This window comes from Trachinotus anak, unplaced genomic scaffold (assembly GCF_046630095.1).
Source record: "Trachinotus anak isolate AG129_WGS33_773 ecotype Australia unplaced genomic scaffold, CSIRO_AGI_Tana_v1 ptg000009l, whole genome shotgun sequence".
NCBI lineage: Eukaryota > Metazoa > Chordata > Actinopteri > Carangiformes > Carangidae > Trachinotus > Trachinotus anak.
Window position 1 is genome coordinate 12583369 of NW_027273860.1, and position 19299 is coordinate 12602667.

The 19299-nt window shown below is 41.1% G+C and overlaps 1 protein-coding gene across 4 annotated transcripts in view; it reads left to right on the plus strand.

Moving 5' to 3' along the window:
* The window catches only part of mllt10 (MLLT10 histone lysine methyltransferase DOT1L cofactor), a 44542-nt gene that overhangs the window by 5264 nt on the left and 19979 nt on the right, over positions 1-19299 (plus strand). For 2 of the 4 annotated variants that reach the window (XM_071485410.1, XM_071485413.1), the window contains exons 3-12: positions 1733-1787; positions 4318-4427; positions 4565-4668; positions 5116-5209; positions 8398-8487; positions 13731-13817; positions 14447-14545; positions 14864-15200; positions 16023-16241; positions 17485-17964. In XM_071485410.1, coding sequence (XP_071341511.1) covers positions 1733-1787; positions 4318-4427; positions 4565-4668; positions 5116-5209; positions 8398-8487; positions 13731-13817; positions 14447-14545; positions 14864-15200; positions 16023-16241; positions 17485-17964 — 1675 coding nt within the window. The remainder of the gene's footprint in view (positions 1-1732; positions 1788-4317; positions 4428-4564; positions 4669-5115; positions 5210-8397; positions 8488-13730; positions 13818-14446; positions 14546-14863; positions 15201-16022; positions 16242-17484; positions 17965-19299) is intronic. The other 2 variants (XM_071485411.1, XM_071485412.1) reach the window with 2 other exon arrangements.

Below are 19299 nucleotides of genomic sequence, written 5' to 3' on the forward strand. Positions count from 1 at the left end.
CTGCAGACCTTGTGGTAACACTGAGTCACCATAGGCTCCTCTAAGCAACTGCCTGAAAATCTGATGTGAAAATGAAGCTAATTGATGTCTCCAAAGCAGGGGAGGCTATAAAAAGATAACAAAGCGCTACCAGTTTGAGATTTCCACTGTCTGAAATGTCATTTAGAAATGGCAGTTAAGGGGAGTTGTGGAAGTCAAGACAATTCCTGGAGGACCAGAAGACCAAAACCCCCAAAAGACCTGCAGGAAGGTTTAGGTGACACAGGAGTGGTGGTGCACCAGTGATGTGTGGAGCAGTGATGCACAAACAAACCCTACATGAAAGAGTCATCAGAGGGAAATCTCACAAAAATCAGCATCTGAAGTATGCAAAGCAACATCTGGATAAGCCAGAGACATTTTGGAAACAAGTGAAGAAACAGATGAAGTTAAAATTTGACTGTGTTGCCATGATCACCAAAGGTGTGTTTGGAGAAAAAATTAGCATCATTTGATGAAGGAACACGATGCTAACTCATAAGTATGGGGGTGGAAATATTCTGTCTCAGGGTTGTCTAGCAGCCAGTGGTGCAGGAAATATTGCAGAGATAGGGGGAACAATGGATTCCACTGAATATCTGCAAATTCAGCGTGCGGAGTCGACCAACATGTTTTTTTCAGGGCTGTTACATTGCAGATTATTAGTAATCAAGTAAATCAACCCATTTTGGGAACTGAAATACATTGACAGTAAAAATGAAATGAACACAAACTCCAACACAAAACTTGAAAGGCCTTTTTGCACTTTTCAGCATTATTGTAAAACATAAATGAATGTAGGGGAGAAATCCAACTGTAACAAGGCGACTTAACTACGTGTCAGTACCTCGTAAAGCCTTGTGTAGGAATGTCAAAGTGTAGAAAATCTTTACATCAAAGCTGATGGAGGAAAAAGTGTAATTCTGCATGAAGAAATTTGTGTACAAACAGCTCCAGCTTCCAGGTTGTGGAGCTGACTAATACAAAACATTCCTATAAAGATAATAAAAAATATTCTCAGACAAAAGTGATTGGAAGGAACAGGTAATTACATTAGTTTGTGTGTGTGTGTGTGTGTGTGTGTGTGTGTGTGTGCGCGCATGCAAGGAATTACATTGTGCACAAAGTTAGCTCGCAACTATAACTGGTAAAATTAGGGATTTTCTGATTGATAGGCTTCATTAATGAAATGAAATATGCATGTAATAAAATAAAGTAATGGAAGGCAGATTAAATAATGACCACTGATCCATATTTTTGAATCCTCAGTTTGCCAAATAAAGCATCCATTGCTTTACCTGAATTCAGTGGTTTGAATCAAATTAACCTGTGGAGTCTGTCGCTTATGATTTTGTTTTGTCTAATAAAAGCTTATTTGGGAAGGGTACTGTATTTATACTTGAAGGATTTGAACAGTTTTATGAGACTGAGAAGAAAATGAAAGTTCATCATCACCCACTCTACTCTTTGTAACATGGTTTACAGAGGAGCTGAAATAATTTCCTTCTATCAGCTGATTCACAGTCCACTGTAGGCACACACTTGAGGAAAGAAACAGTCTTAGGTGGCAGATAGCGAGGGTGTTTCTTTTGCCTTGTGCCTAAGTCATGGCAACTTTCCATCTTATCTCACACCCTGACATATTTGTCATACTTGAGTGTTTACCTCACACCGACCAGATGAAGTTGACCTGATGTTTCTTCTTTACCCACAGAGATGTGAGTTGTGTCCCCACAAGGATGGAGCCCTCAAGAGGACAGACAACGGAGGTAGAATCCCTCTCAGCTACACACACACACACACACACATCTGTGGTTAGCCTCTTGTGTATTTTTTCATTAATTGCATGTCACCGGCAAGTTTAAGGGGTGTGAGCGTGCTGGGAGAGTTATGTTGCTGTTTGTTGTGTGTGCTGCCTCTCTGTACCGTTCTTGCCAGTCCATGTTTTATGAGTGTGTGTGAGTGTGTGTGTATGTTTATGAGGGGGCGGGCCAGGATGGGTATAGTGCATGGCCTGTGAGGAGTCTCCTCTCTGGGTTCATTGGAAGGTCAGCTTGGTGGAGACTGTAAATATTCTGTGTGTATGTGAGTTTGTGTGTTTGAGGGAGAGAGGCACAGCTGTGGGATTGTGTCCAGGCCTGCAGGGAGGCATCAGGACAACACTAACACACACCGTTTTACTACTTTCTCTTTTATTTTACCCTTCCCATGACCCCTCTCTCCCTCTCTTTTTCCTCCCATGTTTCTCTCACCATCTCTCTCCCCATAGCGTCCATTTCTCTGCTCTTGTCAGTTCCTTTCCACTTGTTGATCTGTGTGCTAGTTGCTGTTATTTCAGGTGGGAAAGTGATAAAGCAGAGCAAAGGGATTAGTCTGAAGTAGGTATTTGATCCATTATCTTAACATGTAGCAGACGGAGTGAAAAGAAAAGACGAAGAATTAAAGTGTGCAGATGCTTTGTCGCACCCCCCCACACTTTTTTTGTCTTCCTAAGTTGTGGATATCCTTATGTTGGTGCTCCCTTATAGCTGGAGTTTAAACATTAAGTTTGTTGCAGATGTGGTTTTTACCTGCTACAGTGAGGACTATGTTTTTTTGTTTTTTTTTTTTACCTGGTGTTGATGTCAGGGTTATAACACAGTTTACCAAACAGCCTTATACAACCATTATCAATACCAGACAGCTCTTTGGCTCTTCTTTAGTTTATTTGTAACCATAACACACTTCAAATTAGTGATCAGCTACATTTAAGCTCCGTGTCCCTGATAACTTCTTGGAGAAAGGGATGTTCGTAAAGGCATGTTTTGTTGGGTTTTGGGTAGTAAAAGTGTGAATGCTTACTTTGAGGAGGAAGACTGTGCCACTTTTATAGTCCTGTTTTATAGGCCTCTTCCAGATTCTTGGAGGGACTTCAAAACAACAACATGCCCCCATTTCACACCCATTCCCTCCTCTCCGTCCCGCCCTCTGCCCTCCTCCCCCTGTCCCGCTCACCAGGTCAAAGGCAGGTCAGGGGTTCAACTGTAAGTTTAAGCCTGTTTTTGTTTCTGCTATGGGGAAAAACAGACACCTCCAGCATGGCAAGAGACTCCCACCTCCATTTGACCTCCCGTTCACCTCCTCCAGCTCCTCCTCAGCCTGTCGTCAATTCTGCTGCCACTCCACCATAACCTGCTGTCATTCTACCGCCCCCAGTTTGTCTTCACTGACGGGCAGCTGTGTGTGTCTGGGCTTAGTAAACGGCTTTTTAGATAGATTAACTACCAGTTTACAAATTAAAGCATTTGAGTTTCAAAGTTGAATTCAGTGTTTTCTGTTTGATATGTGAATGTATAACTTGATGAATCCAACTGGAATTGAATCATTGTTAACTTAAGTATTTGTGGTTTAGAGTCAGTGCATAGGCTTTTTTTTTATTGATATGTGAATGTAACCAAAACTGCAATTTGGTATATTAATGATGGGTCCAAACTAAAATGTAGGTTGTGTTTGATTCTTTTCGTTTGGACAAAAGAGTTATTTCCTTTTTAATCAAGTCCGTTTTGGCGGCACACAGCTCCTTTTGGGATGTTGATAACAAATCAAAGTCTCAAGGACGGACACATTGACAGGATGGTTTTCAAGTCGTTATGCGTTTCACTACGCCTGAAGATTTCATTTTATCTTTTTCATCCGTTACAAAGGGCCTGTGAAGCTCACTAGGAAATACCTGGATATGAGCTTTTCTCAAAACTGCACTAGACTTTATCTTTCATGAATAACAATGTGCAGATAGAATCGGAGGAGATGATGTATCATGTGGTGCAGCATGATGGGTGAGAAGAGGAGCTGTGATCAGTTGTGTCTTGATTTGGTCGTTTGATCCACACCCGGATTCAAAAGGCTGTGTAACCACCAGTTCAAATAAACTGGACCAAACACAGAAGCTTAGAAAAATCAGTTGTACATTTGTTGTAGACTTCACATTTTTCAGTCTGTGTTATGAGTTACTGCTGTAAAGAATATGCAGAAACATGCTTTTTTTGCTGATAATATTCTGTAAGTGATGTTTGGAGCAGTGTTATGTTCTTCAGGTTGTGTTTTACTGCATCTCACTGGTAAAACTTGAAATTAAGAAATAATACATGGTTGATTAACCTCAATTTAAGATCTATTCATGACATTGGCATATGCTTTATAATTCTTTATGTAAACTGTGGAGTATCTCAACAAACTCCTGCTTGCGATCATATTGTATGTGTGGGTTATGATCTCTTTTGTATGTATGCAGAGGCTGATGGTTATTCTGTGTCTTTGCAGGTTGGGCCCATGTGGTTTGTGCCCTTTACATACCTGAGGTGGAGTTTGCCAATGTCTCGACGATGGAGCCCATAGTACTCCAGTCTGTGCCCCATGAGCGCTACAACAAGGTAACAGACTTTCATTTTGACATGTCAGAAAAACACACATACAGTTTATTTATGAAGAACTGAGTCTGTCTTTGAATTAAAATGTTTTTAACTGTGTGTGTTTGTTTTCCTGTGTCTGTCTGTCTGTGTGTGTGTAGACATGTTACATCTGTGAGGACCAGGGCAGAGAGAGTAAAGCAGCCACTGGAGCCTGTATGACCTGCAACAAACATGGCTGCAGGCAGGCCTTCCATGTCACATGGTGAGACCCATTCATATCACATTAACCTCACTGGACAAAGGAGGAGACTGTTTCCTCAGTTCTTCCCTCTGACTCCTGTAAAGATGTGTAGATTCGATAAGCTGGCAAGTAACAGCAAAACCTTTCAGATACTGTGCACATTGATATTCTTATGTGTTCAAGGGGTTTAACTGCTTTTTTCATGTTAATGCTACTGAAATGAGCTGAGTCATATTAGTTTTCTGTTTATCTTGCAGTAGTTTGAGAGCTGAGGTTTAAAAAGTGTAATGACAATTGATCCTGGTTTAGAGAGTTGAGATTTTTATGTCACTTCTGATTCTGCGTCCCTGTGTAAAAACCAATTCATGTTCAGCACTTCTTGCTATTGTGATAGTTATTGTGGTAGGATGTTGCACAGAAATGTTTTTCACATCACTTTCATTTCCTTCACATTACCCTCTGCCACAGTGCCCAGTTTGCGGGTTTGTTATGTGAGGAACAAGGATCGGATGCAGACAACGTCAAGTACTGTGGATATTGCAAATACCACCACAGCAAATTGGTGAGTTTTCTCATATTATACATACAGCATATCTTGTTATAGCCTAAACCACAACTTCACAATTCACTATACATTGCTTGATTATTCTCAAATTAAAGATATATTCTTTTATAGCCTTTGTCTGTTTCTCCACATGTGAGGACATATGAGATGTATTTGGTATTTTGATTTGGTATTAAGTTTAAGACAATTAATCGTCGACTGCACTAGTTCTCTGAGAGGCAAGCTTGTGTTTTTGTAAATATGATAGTATAAACATGACAAGTCTTGCTCACTAACTTGTATTAGGACTGGGCATTGATCTCAGTATTACTAGTTGAAGTATGAAACCACTCTGACTGATGTTTGTACTGAAGGCTTGCAGCAGCCGCAGTGTTTGTCCTACGTAACTGTATGTATATGCTTGAGTGTCCTGAAGGTTGAATGTCTATTAACAATTTGGATGAAGATTTATGCGTTTTCTGTTACACTAACCACAAGCAGGGACGACTATGTAGTCATGACACACACATATCAGTTTACCTGGAGCTCAGTGAGAAATGCCTTTCATCATGTGAACAACTTGGCACTTCTCTGCTGCCACTGAGAGATGCCCCGCCATTACTACCTCTCTCATCTCTGTCCTATGTCTCTACGTCCCTTAGCCCCTCTCATCCCTCTCCTTCCCCTTAGGACGACCCTTGTCTTTCCTCCACATCTCTATCTTACTCACAGTTTTTCCACCCTCGTCATTTTCTCCTTCCTGCTCAGCTCTCTCCCTCCTTCAGTTAGCTTCCTGTCTCTCCTCGGCCTCGGCCCTTGTCTTCTCTTCTTCACTCTATCTTTCTCCCCCATCTGCTTCCCCTGTCACTGGACCAAGCCATCCATCCCCCTGCTGCTTGCCTCTCTTCCACCTGTCCTTTACACACCACATACTCCTTTCCCTCTGCCCTCATTCCTCCTCCCTCCTGATCCTCGTAATCTCTCTGGCAGTGGCTCGTACCCAGTCCTGTCCCTCATGTATTGGTCCTAAGCCCAGACTGGATGCAGGAGGTTGAGATTTCAGGTGCTGGATGGGGTACTTTTGAGTCCGTTCTGTGCTGCAGGGTCAAACAAAACTATTAGGCCTTAATAGTTTATCTATTTCAAATATTTTGGGAAATTATATTTAGTTCTTTGATTTCCAACTGACCTGTCATTTGGCCTTTATTATTGGCTGAAAGGTGTAGTAGTGTCTTTTTGCTGCTTGTCTTAATTTAGATACATTGTTTCAATAAAAAGTGTCAGTTTAGTGCTGTTAAAGAGGCTTTTTCTACTTTTTTCTGGACAATATAGCAATACAAAGTAGAGCGACAAAGATGATTTAAATGAGCATAAGGTCAACATAAAGAAGCTCTGAAGTCTGTACTGAAGATTTTTTTTAAACTTGCCATTCACTCCTAATTGATAGATAGCCAGTTCATTATCCATAATCACAGTCCTGCCTAGGCTGTTGAAGTCTCTTTGCTGTTTCAGATGTATTCTGACTATGTAACCACATAATGTGTACGTAACAGGTGGATAGTCAGCTATGGTCAAGCACAACTCAGTTAGATAAAAAGAAGGAAAAAAAATACATCAACACAACTGTAACAATTGGATATACAGATGAGGTGTATTCTGTGTGCCAGATTTTGTTCCACCTTTCCAAACCAGTCACAACTTGTGTATGTGCACTCTGCGTCAGTCGGTGGATGAAAGAAAATATGAAAAACAGGAACTTGACTGAACTATTTTGATTTCTGGATTGGTGGTAGGATGGAAAGGCAGGACAGGTTTTTACAGTGTCATCACACATACACACACACACACACACATACTCAGATGACATTTTACAATGTTAACAAACACTGATGGAAAGACTCATGCTGTTATATTGATCGTGTATGAATGGCTTTGAATGCTGGGGCATAATGTCATTAAGCTGGGATTGTATGGATGACAGGAATGTAACAGAGGGAATCAATGATGAAGAATGCAATGTTGTTAGCAGAGTGGGTTTCATAAGATACCACTTGATGGATGTTTACGCCATGTTACCAACGTGTGGTATTTGACTGGGCTCGGTCAGAAGCTAAATCTAATTTCAAACTTAGATTATCCTTGTTAAATCTGGACTACAGTGAAATTTCCATTTGGCTGGGGGTTTTCATCAAGTCCTATTTCTTAGCAGTGTAAATGTACCCATTGATGTGGGTGTTTGTAGCACACGGCTACATCTTGTTTCAGCCGTCTTTTGTTACTGTGGTAAACGTTGTTGCATAACTTTGTCACTTGCTGTTCTTGTGAAGCAACTGATATTTCAAGCTTGTCCTGTACGGGTCAATGATATTCTATTGTTTAAGAAGAATGTTTCAGTTATTGAGTAGGAGCCATACATCATGAAATCTTCTACTGTTAGAGGTCACATTAGAATTGAAATTCAGATTTAGCCTTTGAAAGTGATTGATATGTGATTCAGTCAGTGGACTGAGGAGGATCTGTCCCAGGATGCACCAGGTTTGCTTTGAGTTTGACATGATACCAAAAGAAACACGATTCCAGGTCACAGGTCTTACTTGTACTTTTAAATAGAGGCTGGAGAAACACAAGCTTGAAATGGGTAATATGGCTGTAATTTGTAGTAGTTTTTTGTCACCATGGCAACAGATAATATAAGGTCGAACAAGCTGGCTTGTGCTGAGATTGACAGCCAAAGCCCCTCAAAAGTGTCCCACGAAGGAGATGACAAGAGAACACAACACACAGTTGTGTGTGTTTCTACTGTTGCCCTCGATCCTGATGTTTTTTTTTTAACTGGAGTATTGATGGTTGTTCTTCACTGGAATGACTTTATCTAATAGTAACATTTGGTCAGTGATTGTTGTAAAAGCAATGGCCTTTTCTACAGTGGAGGTATAATGTAATTTTTGTTTAGATACCTTCTGTCACCATGTACTTTTTACTCTGTAGTGACCAATAAGCTTACTCATAACCACTTTTGTAACCAATGCTCATGATAATGTTTTTTGACTGTTTTTGAATTTTGAGTTAACTTTAAGTTCAGTCAGCCTTTTTTTAGTTGAAGTTTTCTTCATTTTTTACTTATCTTAGAGTTAATTTTTGATCTAATTTTAGCCTCTTTTCTGTGGACTTCATCCAGTAACTTGGAGTTCCTCTTTACCTTTTAGCGAAGGAGCAGGGGCCGTGGTAGTAGGTCTCAAAGCTTAAGTGACTCTTCCTCTCAGTGTATGGATAGACCCCCAGACAAGGACAAGAAGGTAAGACAGCCCTCAGATCTTACCCTCTCTATGCCTCCCACCCACGAATGTGACTCCACCAGAAACAAACGTTCTCACTGTTACATGCTGACACTGTGGAGGGACAGGCAAATACGCAGTAAAACCATTGATCAAAAATCATTTCCAAGTGGCTCTTGTAATGGATTTACAGTTAGCATTTATGGTGATAGTCTTTCACTATAATGGCAGGACATTATTTATGATAAGACATATTTTTTTGTTTAAATTAACAAGGCAAATGGAAAATTAGATGTGTAATTTTGATTAACGATTTTAGACTTACATTCACAACAAAGTAGCCTGGTATTTTTTAGGGCTGTCTCTGTGATTGTATCTTAAGATATTACACGTTGACAATTAAACAAACCTGAAGAAAATGTCTACCTTGGACCTTGAACATCACTTTTAAGTCAATTGATTTCAGAAAAATAAGGTTGAAATGGATGGTTAGCATTAAAAGTAAAGCATTTGGTGTCTTAATAAAAATTTTAATCAGTGTTTTCCTGAGGAAATGCCCATGCTACAGGTGTGACTGTACTATCTTGACAGTTGGGAGTATAAAAACTGTCCCATCTTAAAACACATCAGTGTCTCCTTCAGTTTTACTAAACAGGGCCTCTTAAATCACAGAAGTCCATGTGACTGCTGAAATGGTATTTCATAAACCCACCATCAGTTGTATTTGGATTGTCTTTAAGATGCTTGTATGACTGCAGCCCACCTTGGCCCACCACTGATCGCAGCGTCTAATGAATGCTACATTAGTGTGACTTCATCAGTCATGCCTGTTAGGAGAACATGCAATCACAGGCTGCGTAAAATCGGAATTTACAGGAGGTGTCAAGTCATGTGTTTCACCTTTTGTTTTTGTCCGCAGTTGAATTAAACCGAACTGATATATATATAAAGATACCATTTGGCTTGATTTAATGCTACTTGGCATTATATCATGTACTAAATGCACTGAAGCAAACACATGACTGCTCCTTTACAGTTAAGCCGTAGCATAAAGTCTACTGTTCACTGTCATTGATTCTCTCCACCAAACTCTCCAGCAGTGCAACCTGGTTGGACAGCACCCTCATTGGATAGTGATCACTGGGAAGAGTTTATAGGATGGAAATATCGAAGTGCGTGTTGGTGTGAGCTTTATCAAACACTTACAGCAAACAGGATCGTCACAGAGTGCATTCCAGCAAACAAAGGACCCTCATTAGATAAAACAAGCACGAACCAGTACTTAACAGAGCTTGTGTGTGTGTGTGTGTGTGTGTGTGTGTGTGTGTGTGTGTGTGCGCGCATGCTGAGCTGTGAGTAAAAATATTCAATACAACATAATATTCATTGCAATACAAGAGAAACTTTATCACACAGTAATAAATTATTGTACTTACTGTGACACTTCAGTCAAATTTGCTCACAATTATGACCATTGATCTAAAATACTCTCTATCTATTGATTTTTATGATGTTCTATAAATTGCAGCTGTGTGCATCAGAAAAAATTATCCTTTAATTCTGCATGCACTGTATCAACAAAATAAACTGTGAAAATGTGCCAAATGATTCTTACAAAGATATAGACATGGAAGAAAACATTAAGCATACAAGAGGCTGTGACAAATTCTACACTGCAAACATATTGGCTTCCTGTTTTATTCAGATGCTTTGCTGTGACAGGTTTTGGGTAAAATTAGTTTACAACAGTCAGTATAACAACTATCAGAGGGCTGATATCTGATAAAATGACCCAAAGATGGAAGTTAGACTGTTGAGATGTTGCATTTATAACCTGCATAAACCTGTGTTTATGCAGACAGCTCAGTAGAGATTTTGTTAATGCTGCTGTACCAAAAAGCTTTTGATGCTGTGAGAGTCTTTTTCCCTCTGTTTTTTTCAGTTGTAGTAATTTTTTTTTTTTTTGATAGAAAAGCATGAAAGAAGACAATAGATTCTCGGACGTGAATTGGTGGAGTCAGAATTGAGTGTGTGTTTGTGATGCCTTTGTCCACACACTTTTCAGTTCCGCTGCCCTGGCTTTTGTTAATACTGCCTGCCTCTCTCACTTACACACACATACTCACACACACACACACACTCTTCATCCACATTCCAGGGTCAGAGATCAGTAAGCTCAGATGTGTGTGTGTGTGTGTGTGTGTGTGTGTGTGTGTGTGTGTGTGTGTGTGTGTGTGTCCGCAGATGCATTTATTTTGTGGTTTGGAGGCTCAGATGTATACCCACCTCATGTTAGACCCTGCAGTCAAACTACAGCAGGGGCTAAAAGATCCCCCACACTGGCCGCTTGGAAAAGGCCCGCAGGAAACGCACACACATGCACGCACAATGGCTGGTCAGAAATCCTGCAGGAAACTGCACAGGGGAATTCCTGCCAGGTCAGGGCGGATTATTTTCCCCCTTACTTCCTGTTCCTCCGTTTCTCCCCGTCTTCCCTCACCTCTTCTCACCCACCCTCCCCTCTGTTTCTGCACCCTCTCATCTTCCTCCTGAGGCCATTGTGTTGAATTGTGAAGCATTTAAAATACATGTTACATCAAATTAAAAGCCAATTCTTTGTCTTTCCAACATGTTATTTGTTATAAAGTGTAGTTAAGTCAGAATTTTAATTTCTGCTATAAAGGGGATAAAGTACCACAAGCTTGTATACATTGTGATTTCTTGCTAATTTAATGTAGTGATGACACAATTAAGCGAGCAGTTAAACCAACGGAAAATTATTCAGCTGCGCTGAAGTATTTTCTGGTTCTAGGATTTGCTGCTTTTCTCTTTGAATTGATTATCATTGGATAATTTTTGATTTTGGGCTGTTACTAGGACAAAACAAGCATTTGGAGTTATTTTTGGGCATTGTTCACTATGTTCTGTCATATTATAAGCAAAATGATCAATCTATAGATAAAAAAAATATATATTTTTTTTGATTTAATGTATTTTGATTCAGCAACCAAATGCAAAAGTCATGATGTCAGTGCTTACAAACAGCCTAAAAAATGTCCAGGCACATATTGTGAGAGCTGTGGAGAGGCTTTTACAAGGAATAGCAGCTCTCTTGGGGGGTGGGGGGTTCCCCAGTTCAGAGCCCGATGATCAGCATTCAACATAGACAGAGAGGATTTCAGCACACATTGTTTGGGAGGTTTGTTGATAAATAGACGTAGCCCTCATCCTCCGCTACCACTCATATTTACCCCACACAGTCTCAAAGACCTCTCAAGACATGTCAAATGATCAGGCTGCTAATGGTCAGTGGCAGAGAAAGAGGGGAGAGGACACGCTGAAAGGCTTTGTCTCTGCCTGTATAATCAATTGACCTGATTGATAAGAGTGTGTCAGGGTTACATTGTGTGTGTGTTATGTTTCCCACGCCCAGTGCTGTGGGTCCTTCTCTATATATGTGTGTGTGTGTGTGTGTGTGTGTGTGTGTGCGTTATCCGACCCTCTCAGCTCAGCCTCTCTCCATCAACACCTACCACTGGAATGTTAATGAAAAACAACAAGGGAATCCCAAAGAATTTACCTCTCTGTCTCTCTCACTCTCCGGTATCACTTCATTTTGATGTTCGGTTCATTTTCACCGCTTTCTAAAATCGGACTCTCTCACACATGTTTCTCTTTGGTCGCCTGCTTTCAGAATCAGAATCCGGTATATTGCCAAGCAGGTTTTCACATATGAGGAATTTGCTTTGGTGTTTAACAATAAACATATTAATAAGAAAAATATAAAGAAAGATAAAGCAAGAGCAAATACTACAAGTAACATATCTTAGATATGAATAGAAATGTTTTTCAATAAAATATTTATTATAAAAATGTGAAAAAATATTATAAATAATTCTGTAGCCAGTTTGTAAGGTACACACTAGTGTTTAATGTAGCAGAAACCAACAGAAAATCAACTAATAATTTTGATAATTGTTTCACTAATCTAACCCAAACAATGGAAAACATTTGTTGGTATCATCCCCTTAAATGTGAAAATTTACTGACCTTTATCTGTTTTATCCTACTCTAAATTGATTATTTGTACGTTGTCAACCCTTGGTCTGACATCACAAGAAATTAAAAGCAACCACCTTGGCCTCAGGAAAGTTGTGATGGGAATTTTTTGCTGTTTTCTTGATAGTTTGTAGACTCAATTATAACTTGATTAACTAAAAAAATTGACAAACATTGACCCGGCAGCAGCCAAACACTGTTTAGCAGTTTTCCCCTGTGTCCTTGAAATTCTTTCAAGTAAAAACTGACATAAATAAACGTTCTTGAATTATATATACATAAATCTTTTTTTTTTTTCAACATAAATAAGTCTGTGTCTCTGTTGCTCAGCTTACAGAGTGTAGAGAAGGCAAGAGATCACATAGTCTGCCACCACACAACACAGCAAAATGTGTCCACACCATTCAAGCCTCTCTCTCTTTTTAATTGTTGCCCGTGAGCCTCTGTAAAGCCTGATAGTTCTCATTATAAAAATTCTTATTGTTGTAACAGTAATTAACCTTGATCCATTGTCTCACACAATGCCGTGTTGGGTCCTTGAATATAAGGGAATTGGCCCTGGTCCTTGAAAGATCTTTGAATTAGATGTTTATGAAGGTGTGGGAACCCTTGTTTATACACAGAACTTTTAATTCATGCATCCTCAGAATTCATCATTCATGTGGAGAATCCAATGTTTACACAGATAGAAAATATGTCAGGGTTTTTTCTTTTTCTTTTTTTTTTTTTTTTTGAGTGTAGCCATAAATAAAGACCTGAGTTTGAAACTTCCACTCGGTATAAACATTTACAACAACTTCAAGCTACTGAAGGGGAAATAAAAGGGGAAAACTGTATTTTGAGAAGTTGACGGTAAATGAAAATAATCACTACTTGCAGTTTGTTTTACAGTCCACAACACAGACCCACAAATACACTCGTGAAGCGAACTCTGCCACATTTTCCTCCTATCCCCAGAGCGTTAGCGTAACCGGAACCCAGCGTGCAGAGAGGTTACAGTGAAGCTGCTATCTCCTGATTTGGCTGGTGATGTCTGTTAACTGCCACTCTTAGAGGAAGTCTGGCTAAACTGTCACCAGCCTCCACGCAATCACTCCTCAACTAGACCCTGAGGGGAGAAGATGGGGGATGGGCAGTTTCTGGTTTTTCAGAGTTGTCATGACACTGAGCATCACAAGCATGTTGAATCCTATGTTGTCTCTCAGGATCGCTGCATATTTTCACCGCCTGTCTCCCAGAGCGCGTCTGTCGGTGTGGATGTGCGCCTGCATGCATGCGAGCGTCCATGTAAAGTGAGTGTGAGCGTATGTGCACCTGTCTGCTTGTAATGCACGTGCAGAGAGGTGTCAGGGTGCAGGGCGTGCATGTGAGGTGTAAATGCGCTGGCACCCAGTCGCCACCTCAGGGGTGCGAGAGGAGGGTGGCGGCGCCTGTATGTTGGCGAGGGTGTAAATTGAGCTGTGATGGTCCAAGAAGGAAGATATGATTGGATGAAACAATGAGACCTTGTGCGCTTCGGCACGAGGCACTTAGACACACACTGCTCTAAACTGCAGCTGAATTCCTGTTGCCTCCTGCCCCCTTTTTATCTCTCTTCCGTCACTCTCTTTGTGTTAGTGGATCTCCAAGCTTTCATCTCAGACTGAGCCTTTGAAATGCAATACTCCCTCTTTCTCTCTCTGTTTCTCTCAACCAAACACACAAAGACACACACACTCTCCCTCTTCAGTCACTATATTCAAATAACTTGTTTTTTTTTTTTAATATTTCTTTGGCTGTAATCTTCCCAAGAACACTTTATGTATGGTCCAGTGTGTGTCCACATTCTCTCTCTGTCTTAATTTCTCTCCTCCCTGTATTGTGTATTAAGCTGCTTCACCCATCTGTTTCTCCTGTTTTTCCCCTTACTCTCCATGTGCAGAAACATAAGGAGCGGGACAGGCACAAACCCAAACACAAGAAGACCTCCATGGACATGTCTCCCTCCCTCGTCCTTCCAAACATCATGGTCCCAGACAAGGTAAGGGCATCCCTCTCCTCCTCACTACTTTGTTTTGGTGAAACGTGACTGTGATGGTTAAATATTACAGCAGGAGTGGCTGTTTGACTTTTTTTTTATATATATATACCTTGATTTACCTTTATTGCTCTTCTTGTGTCCCACACACATCCTGTCCTCCTGCTGACCTTTCTCATATTTGTGGTCCTCCCTCTCTCAACCGGCCTTGTTTTGATAATCTTCACTCCGTATTCCGGTTCTTTTCATGGTTCCTGTCCTCCCTTTCCGTTCAACCATAATTTCTCAATCACTCCCTGCCTTCTCACCTTCCTCCTTCAGACCTACAACAGCAGCAGCTCAGGGGGAGGCGTCACCTCTGTGACTGCATCCGCGCAGAAGCGACTGGACGACAGCACCGCCCGTTTCACCAACGCCAACTTCCAGGAAGTGTCTTCGGCTCACTCCGGCAGCAGTTCCAAAGATGGCTTGGCTGTAGACACTGGAAAAGCGGCATCTGAGGTGAAGAATAAGAAGAACAGCGGCGGAAGTCACACGGTGGGACAGAGAGGCGGCCGCAAATCTCTTACCTCCTCAGGGAAACCCCTCCCCTCTGCCGTGGTCACCATGGCAACCTCCTCCACATCTGCATCTGCTTCCACTGGGCCTTTCCACCAAGGTGAATTGATGGCTGCAAATAGTCTTGTATGTTAATTTTCCCACAACTGGGAATTAACCCTGCAGTTAGAAAAATAAAACACAATGACAAATCATCTGGTGTTATCGCTCTGCCCACCCACCGAAAAACTGCCACTGCAGCACAATTCAGATTACAGCCACGTTATTAAAACCCAAATAAGAATATGATCTCTGTGCGTGGGTTTGTGCATGTGTGCTGTGTCATTGGCTGCATTTTGGCCCTGCACCAGACTTTTAGTGTGTGGTCATGATAACAGTGTTTCGTCTCGACTGGCCTCTGGCTCCTGTAATCTGGGGCCCTGTCTGGGAAAAGAGACAGCCCCCCCTCCACACACACACAGAAAAAAGAACATGTGGAGAGGTCAGGACCTGAAAGGAGTCGGTGCTCACACCAAGCTCCTGTGTTTTGTACTATCAGAACCTTGAAGGCCTTGTCTAGGTGTGTGTTTGTTTGTGTGTGTCTAGCAGAGAAATGGTCTGTGTGTCTGAGTATCCATCCATATGTGTGCTTTCAAGGCAGTTCCCCTGATACATGGGAGGACTACATGATGAGGGAGGGCTAACTGTAGAGCAGATAGAGAGCAGAGAGTAGATAAAATTCTTATTTTGCTTATCTTTTTTCTGCTGCTCCCATGATGATGGAAGGGAGAGTAGCGTGGAAACTTTTCCCAGCTCTAATGCCGGTTCCCTCTGTGTTTTTCTCTCCTTCTCTCACTTTTGCTTCTTCATCTTGTTCATTCCTCTCGATCGTCACCTCTGTCTGTCATTGTCTCCATTTTCCACCTGTCTTTCATTCTCCCAGGCCTCCTGTTGACCAGTGCCAGCAAGACGCCCTCTGCTCCTTCCTCCTCAGACTTCCTAAGTTTCTCTGATTCGTCGTTGCGTCCCGGTGGTGGAACTACCTTCTCCTCCCCGCCATCTTTCAGCAGCTGCCTTGTGAAGCCGAGCTCAGAGGGTGGAGCTTCAGAGGGAACTACGACGCTCTTTGGTTCTCTTATGTCCGCTACTACAGCCTCTGCAGGTGACAGGCGTTAATCAGCTACAGATTTACTCACATGTACTTTTCTTGCTTTAGTTATGTGCCTAATCATTCATTTATTTTTTGTGGTCATCACGTCACTGATTATTACAGTGATGCCACAATTTCAACAATGTTTTCCTGCATTTGTCATATGCAGAACAAGGTGGAGTAAATGTTTTGACCTGAAAAGGCAAAAGGGTAAAAAAGTTTACTTTAAAAAAGTTTATTCCAAAAATGTTTTAAATTAATTTAATTTGATTTAATGATATTTTTAGCATAAAACAGTCAACAGTCAATTTCAATTGTTAAAGGTGCATTACGTGGATTTCACATGTCACAGTCAACTTACTAGTCACAGGAAGTACAACAGAGCCTTTAAAACAGTTGTGTAATGTCCTCTGTGCCTCTAAGAAATTACCTAAATGACTTTACTAGAGTAATCTTGGCTCCAGGATTTCATATTTACAACAGAAAGGTATCGTTACAGATTGCAGGTGTGAAGTTTGAAAATTAAGGTGGTTCCTAGTTAGGTCTGAGGTTCCTAATGTTGGTTTTGATGCTTTTTCAGTTAATTGCCCTAATTATGGTAAATGTTGGATCCAGTGCTTTTGGACCTTGACCCATATTGGGGAGTAATTTAAGCCTCTGTTTAAGCCTCTGTGTTGTATCAGTTTTCAACTTTTCTTAATTTATTTTTTTACAATTATCTTAATTGCTGGAGTACACCTTTACACCTCTCTCAAGACTGTTAAAAAACAAAGGTAGCAGTTTTTTATCTTTCCCCATATTCAACTACTTCATTTACTACAGAGCTGAAATGATCAGGCGATTACATGCAGAAAATTTAACTGCAGTGATTTTGCACATCATTTAAGTCATTTTTTGAGGCATTTTTAGCAAAAATGTTGTGAACGTTTTCTGGTTCCAACTTCTGAAATGTGACTGTTTGTACATTTATCTGTTTTTGTACTCCTTTAAGATGGTAAACTAAATATTTATGGGTGTATCACTCTTCTCTGACATTTTAGACCACACAATTTATCAATTACTTGAGAAAATAATGGTCAGATTAATCAATAATGAAAATAATTGCTAATTTACTAGAGAACTAATATGATGCATGGTGTGCTTTGCTGCTTTAGTTGGTCCCTTAACGGCTCTCAGGCCAATAACCCACAGAAAAACACCAAGAGACTGCAGACTTTATAATTAAATATTCACTTCTGCTTTCTTATCATTGCAGTGGGCGGGAAGCTGTATGAGAATTCCCACAGTCACACAGCTAGCGAGACGACAAGCCTCAGTGGGTCCACTGGATACAAACGACCCCAGCCCTCCAGCTCAGGACCAGGCATCGGCGGAGCGGTGGCAGGAGGAGGGGAAGATGGGGTGAAGAAGAAAAAGAAGGGCAACTGGCGAAACAGATTTGGACCTTGCTTCACCACCGATGTGAAGCCCTCTGAGCCAGCTCCCTCCCTGACTCTCCCTACGTCCTCCACAGCCAACACCTCCTCCTCCACCGCCTCCCCCTCCTCCTCTTCATCCTCGACACTCTCAGGTCGGCCGGGCTTAGTTTCCACCAGTGGATTAGGAGTGGGAGTTGCAGGAGGGGGAGAGAGGGGGCTTGGGGTCATGGGTGTCAGCGCTGGGATTCAGAAGTCCCCGTCACTCCTCAGGAATGGGAGTCTGCAAAGTCACAGCGGCTCCACAACCACTGGGCCAGGTGAGAAAGACACAGAAACGTAACACACACAAAGCACAACAGTGTTTCACAGAAATGATGCGAGTTTTTGGGAGTTCAGGTCTCACAGGTCTAACAATGAGTAATACTTTTTCAGTCGCCCCTGTCTCTCAGTGTCAACCAGATTTTCTATTATATTCACAATTTTGCTGTTGCTAAGTAAATAGCCAAAAGTGAATTGTTGTAGGCAGCTAAAATGAGGAAGAGGACTGGATTGATTCCAGATTTATCGGCCCATTATAACCCGTTAGACAAAGAAATATTGTCCCATTGTGCTCACCGTAGGGTCATCAGTATGAGCAAAAGGGAAGTGGCACATTGGTGGCATTGTTGTGGCAGTTTTTGTTTCTCACATCCAGCTCCTGACTTGGGGGGAGGGGGGGTTGTGCCATTTGCCACCAAATGCTGAGAAATTAAACAAAAGGTGTTTGTGGATTCCCTCTGTGCAGCAAATTATTAGCATTACCAATCGCAAATAGCAAAGATTTGACACACCTTTGTAATTGGCTCCTTGTGTGCATGCGTGTGTATGTCAGAGTGCAGGTCTATGTGTTATTTTCTCACACACGTGTAAGTGGTCTGTATGTTTTTTTCATCGTGTTCAGTTGCTTGGCAACTGTCTTTATGCTTTGGAGTTCCCCTCTGCTGATGGAAATGGCTCAGTACAACCCACACATCCCACATCTCCCCTTTCTTCCAGAATCACCACCCTTTTGTTTATCTCCTGCCTCTCAGCTCATCTCTCTTACCTGCATTGTGCTCATTCCTCAAATTCTCATCTCACCTGTTGATGCTTGGTGCAGTTGAAGGTACACGTGTGTGCGCATGGTGACAAGTGCTTGCATATACTGTATGTACACAGGCATAATGTGTACGTGCCTGTTAAGACCAGCACAAAAAGGAAAATATAGACGCTTTAATCAGATCAATATTCATCACTGATCAATAGGATCAGGTTAACAGATAATGATCACTAATTTGCTCCTGTCTTTTAACATTTCTACACAACATTCTTGCATAAAAGACCCTTATGTCTCTTTGTCTGTTTAGATTTTGGATGACTCCATATTTTAAAATATTAATGTATTTTTCAATAATGCGATTTATTTCAAGTGATTCATTACATCTTGTTAAATTACATTTGTCCTTCACAATCTATTATAAATATTGGATAATACCCTTCAGTGTCAGATTGATTGGATTGGAGCATCCACAGAACACAATGAATCTATAGTTATTATGTTGTTTTTCCTTAGAGCAGTATAGTTCTCAAACCATAATGATGTGGTTTCAAAGTAGGAGTGTAACAATACACTG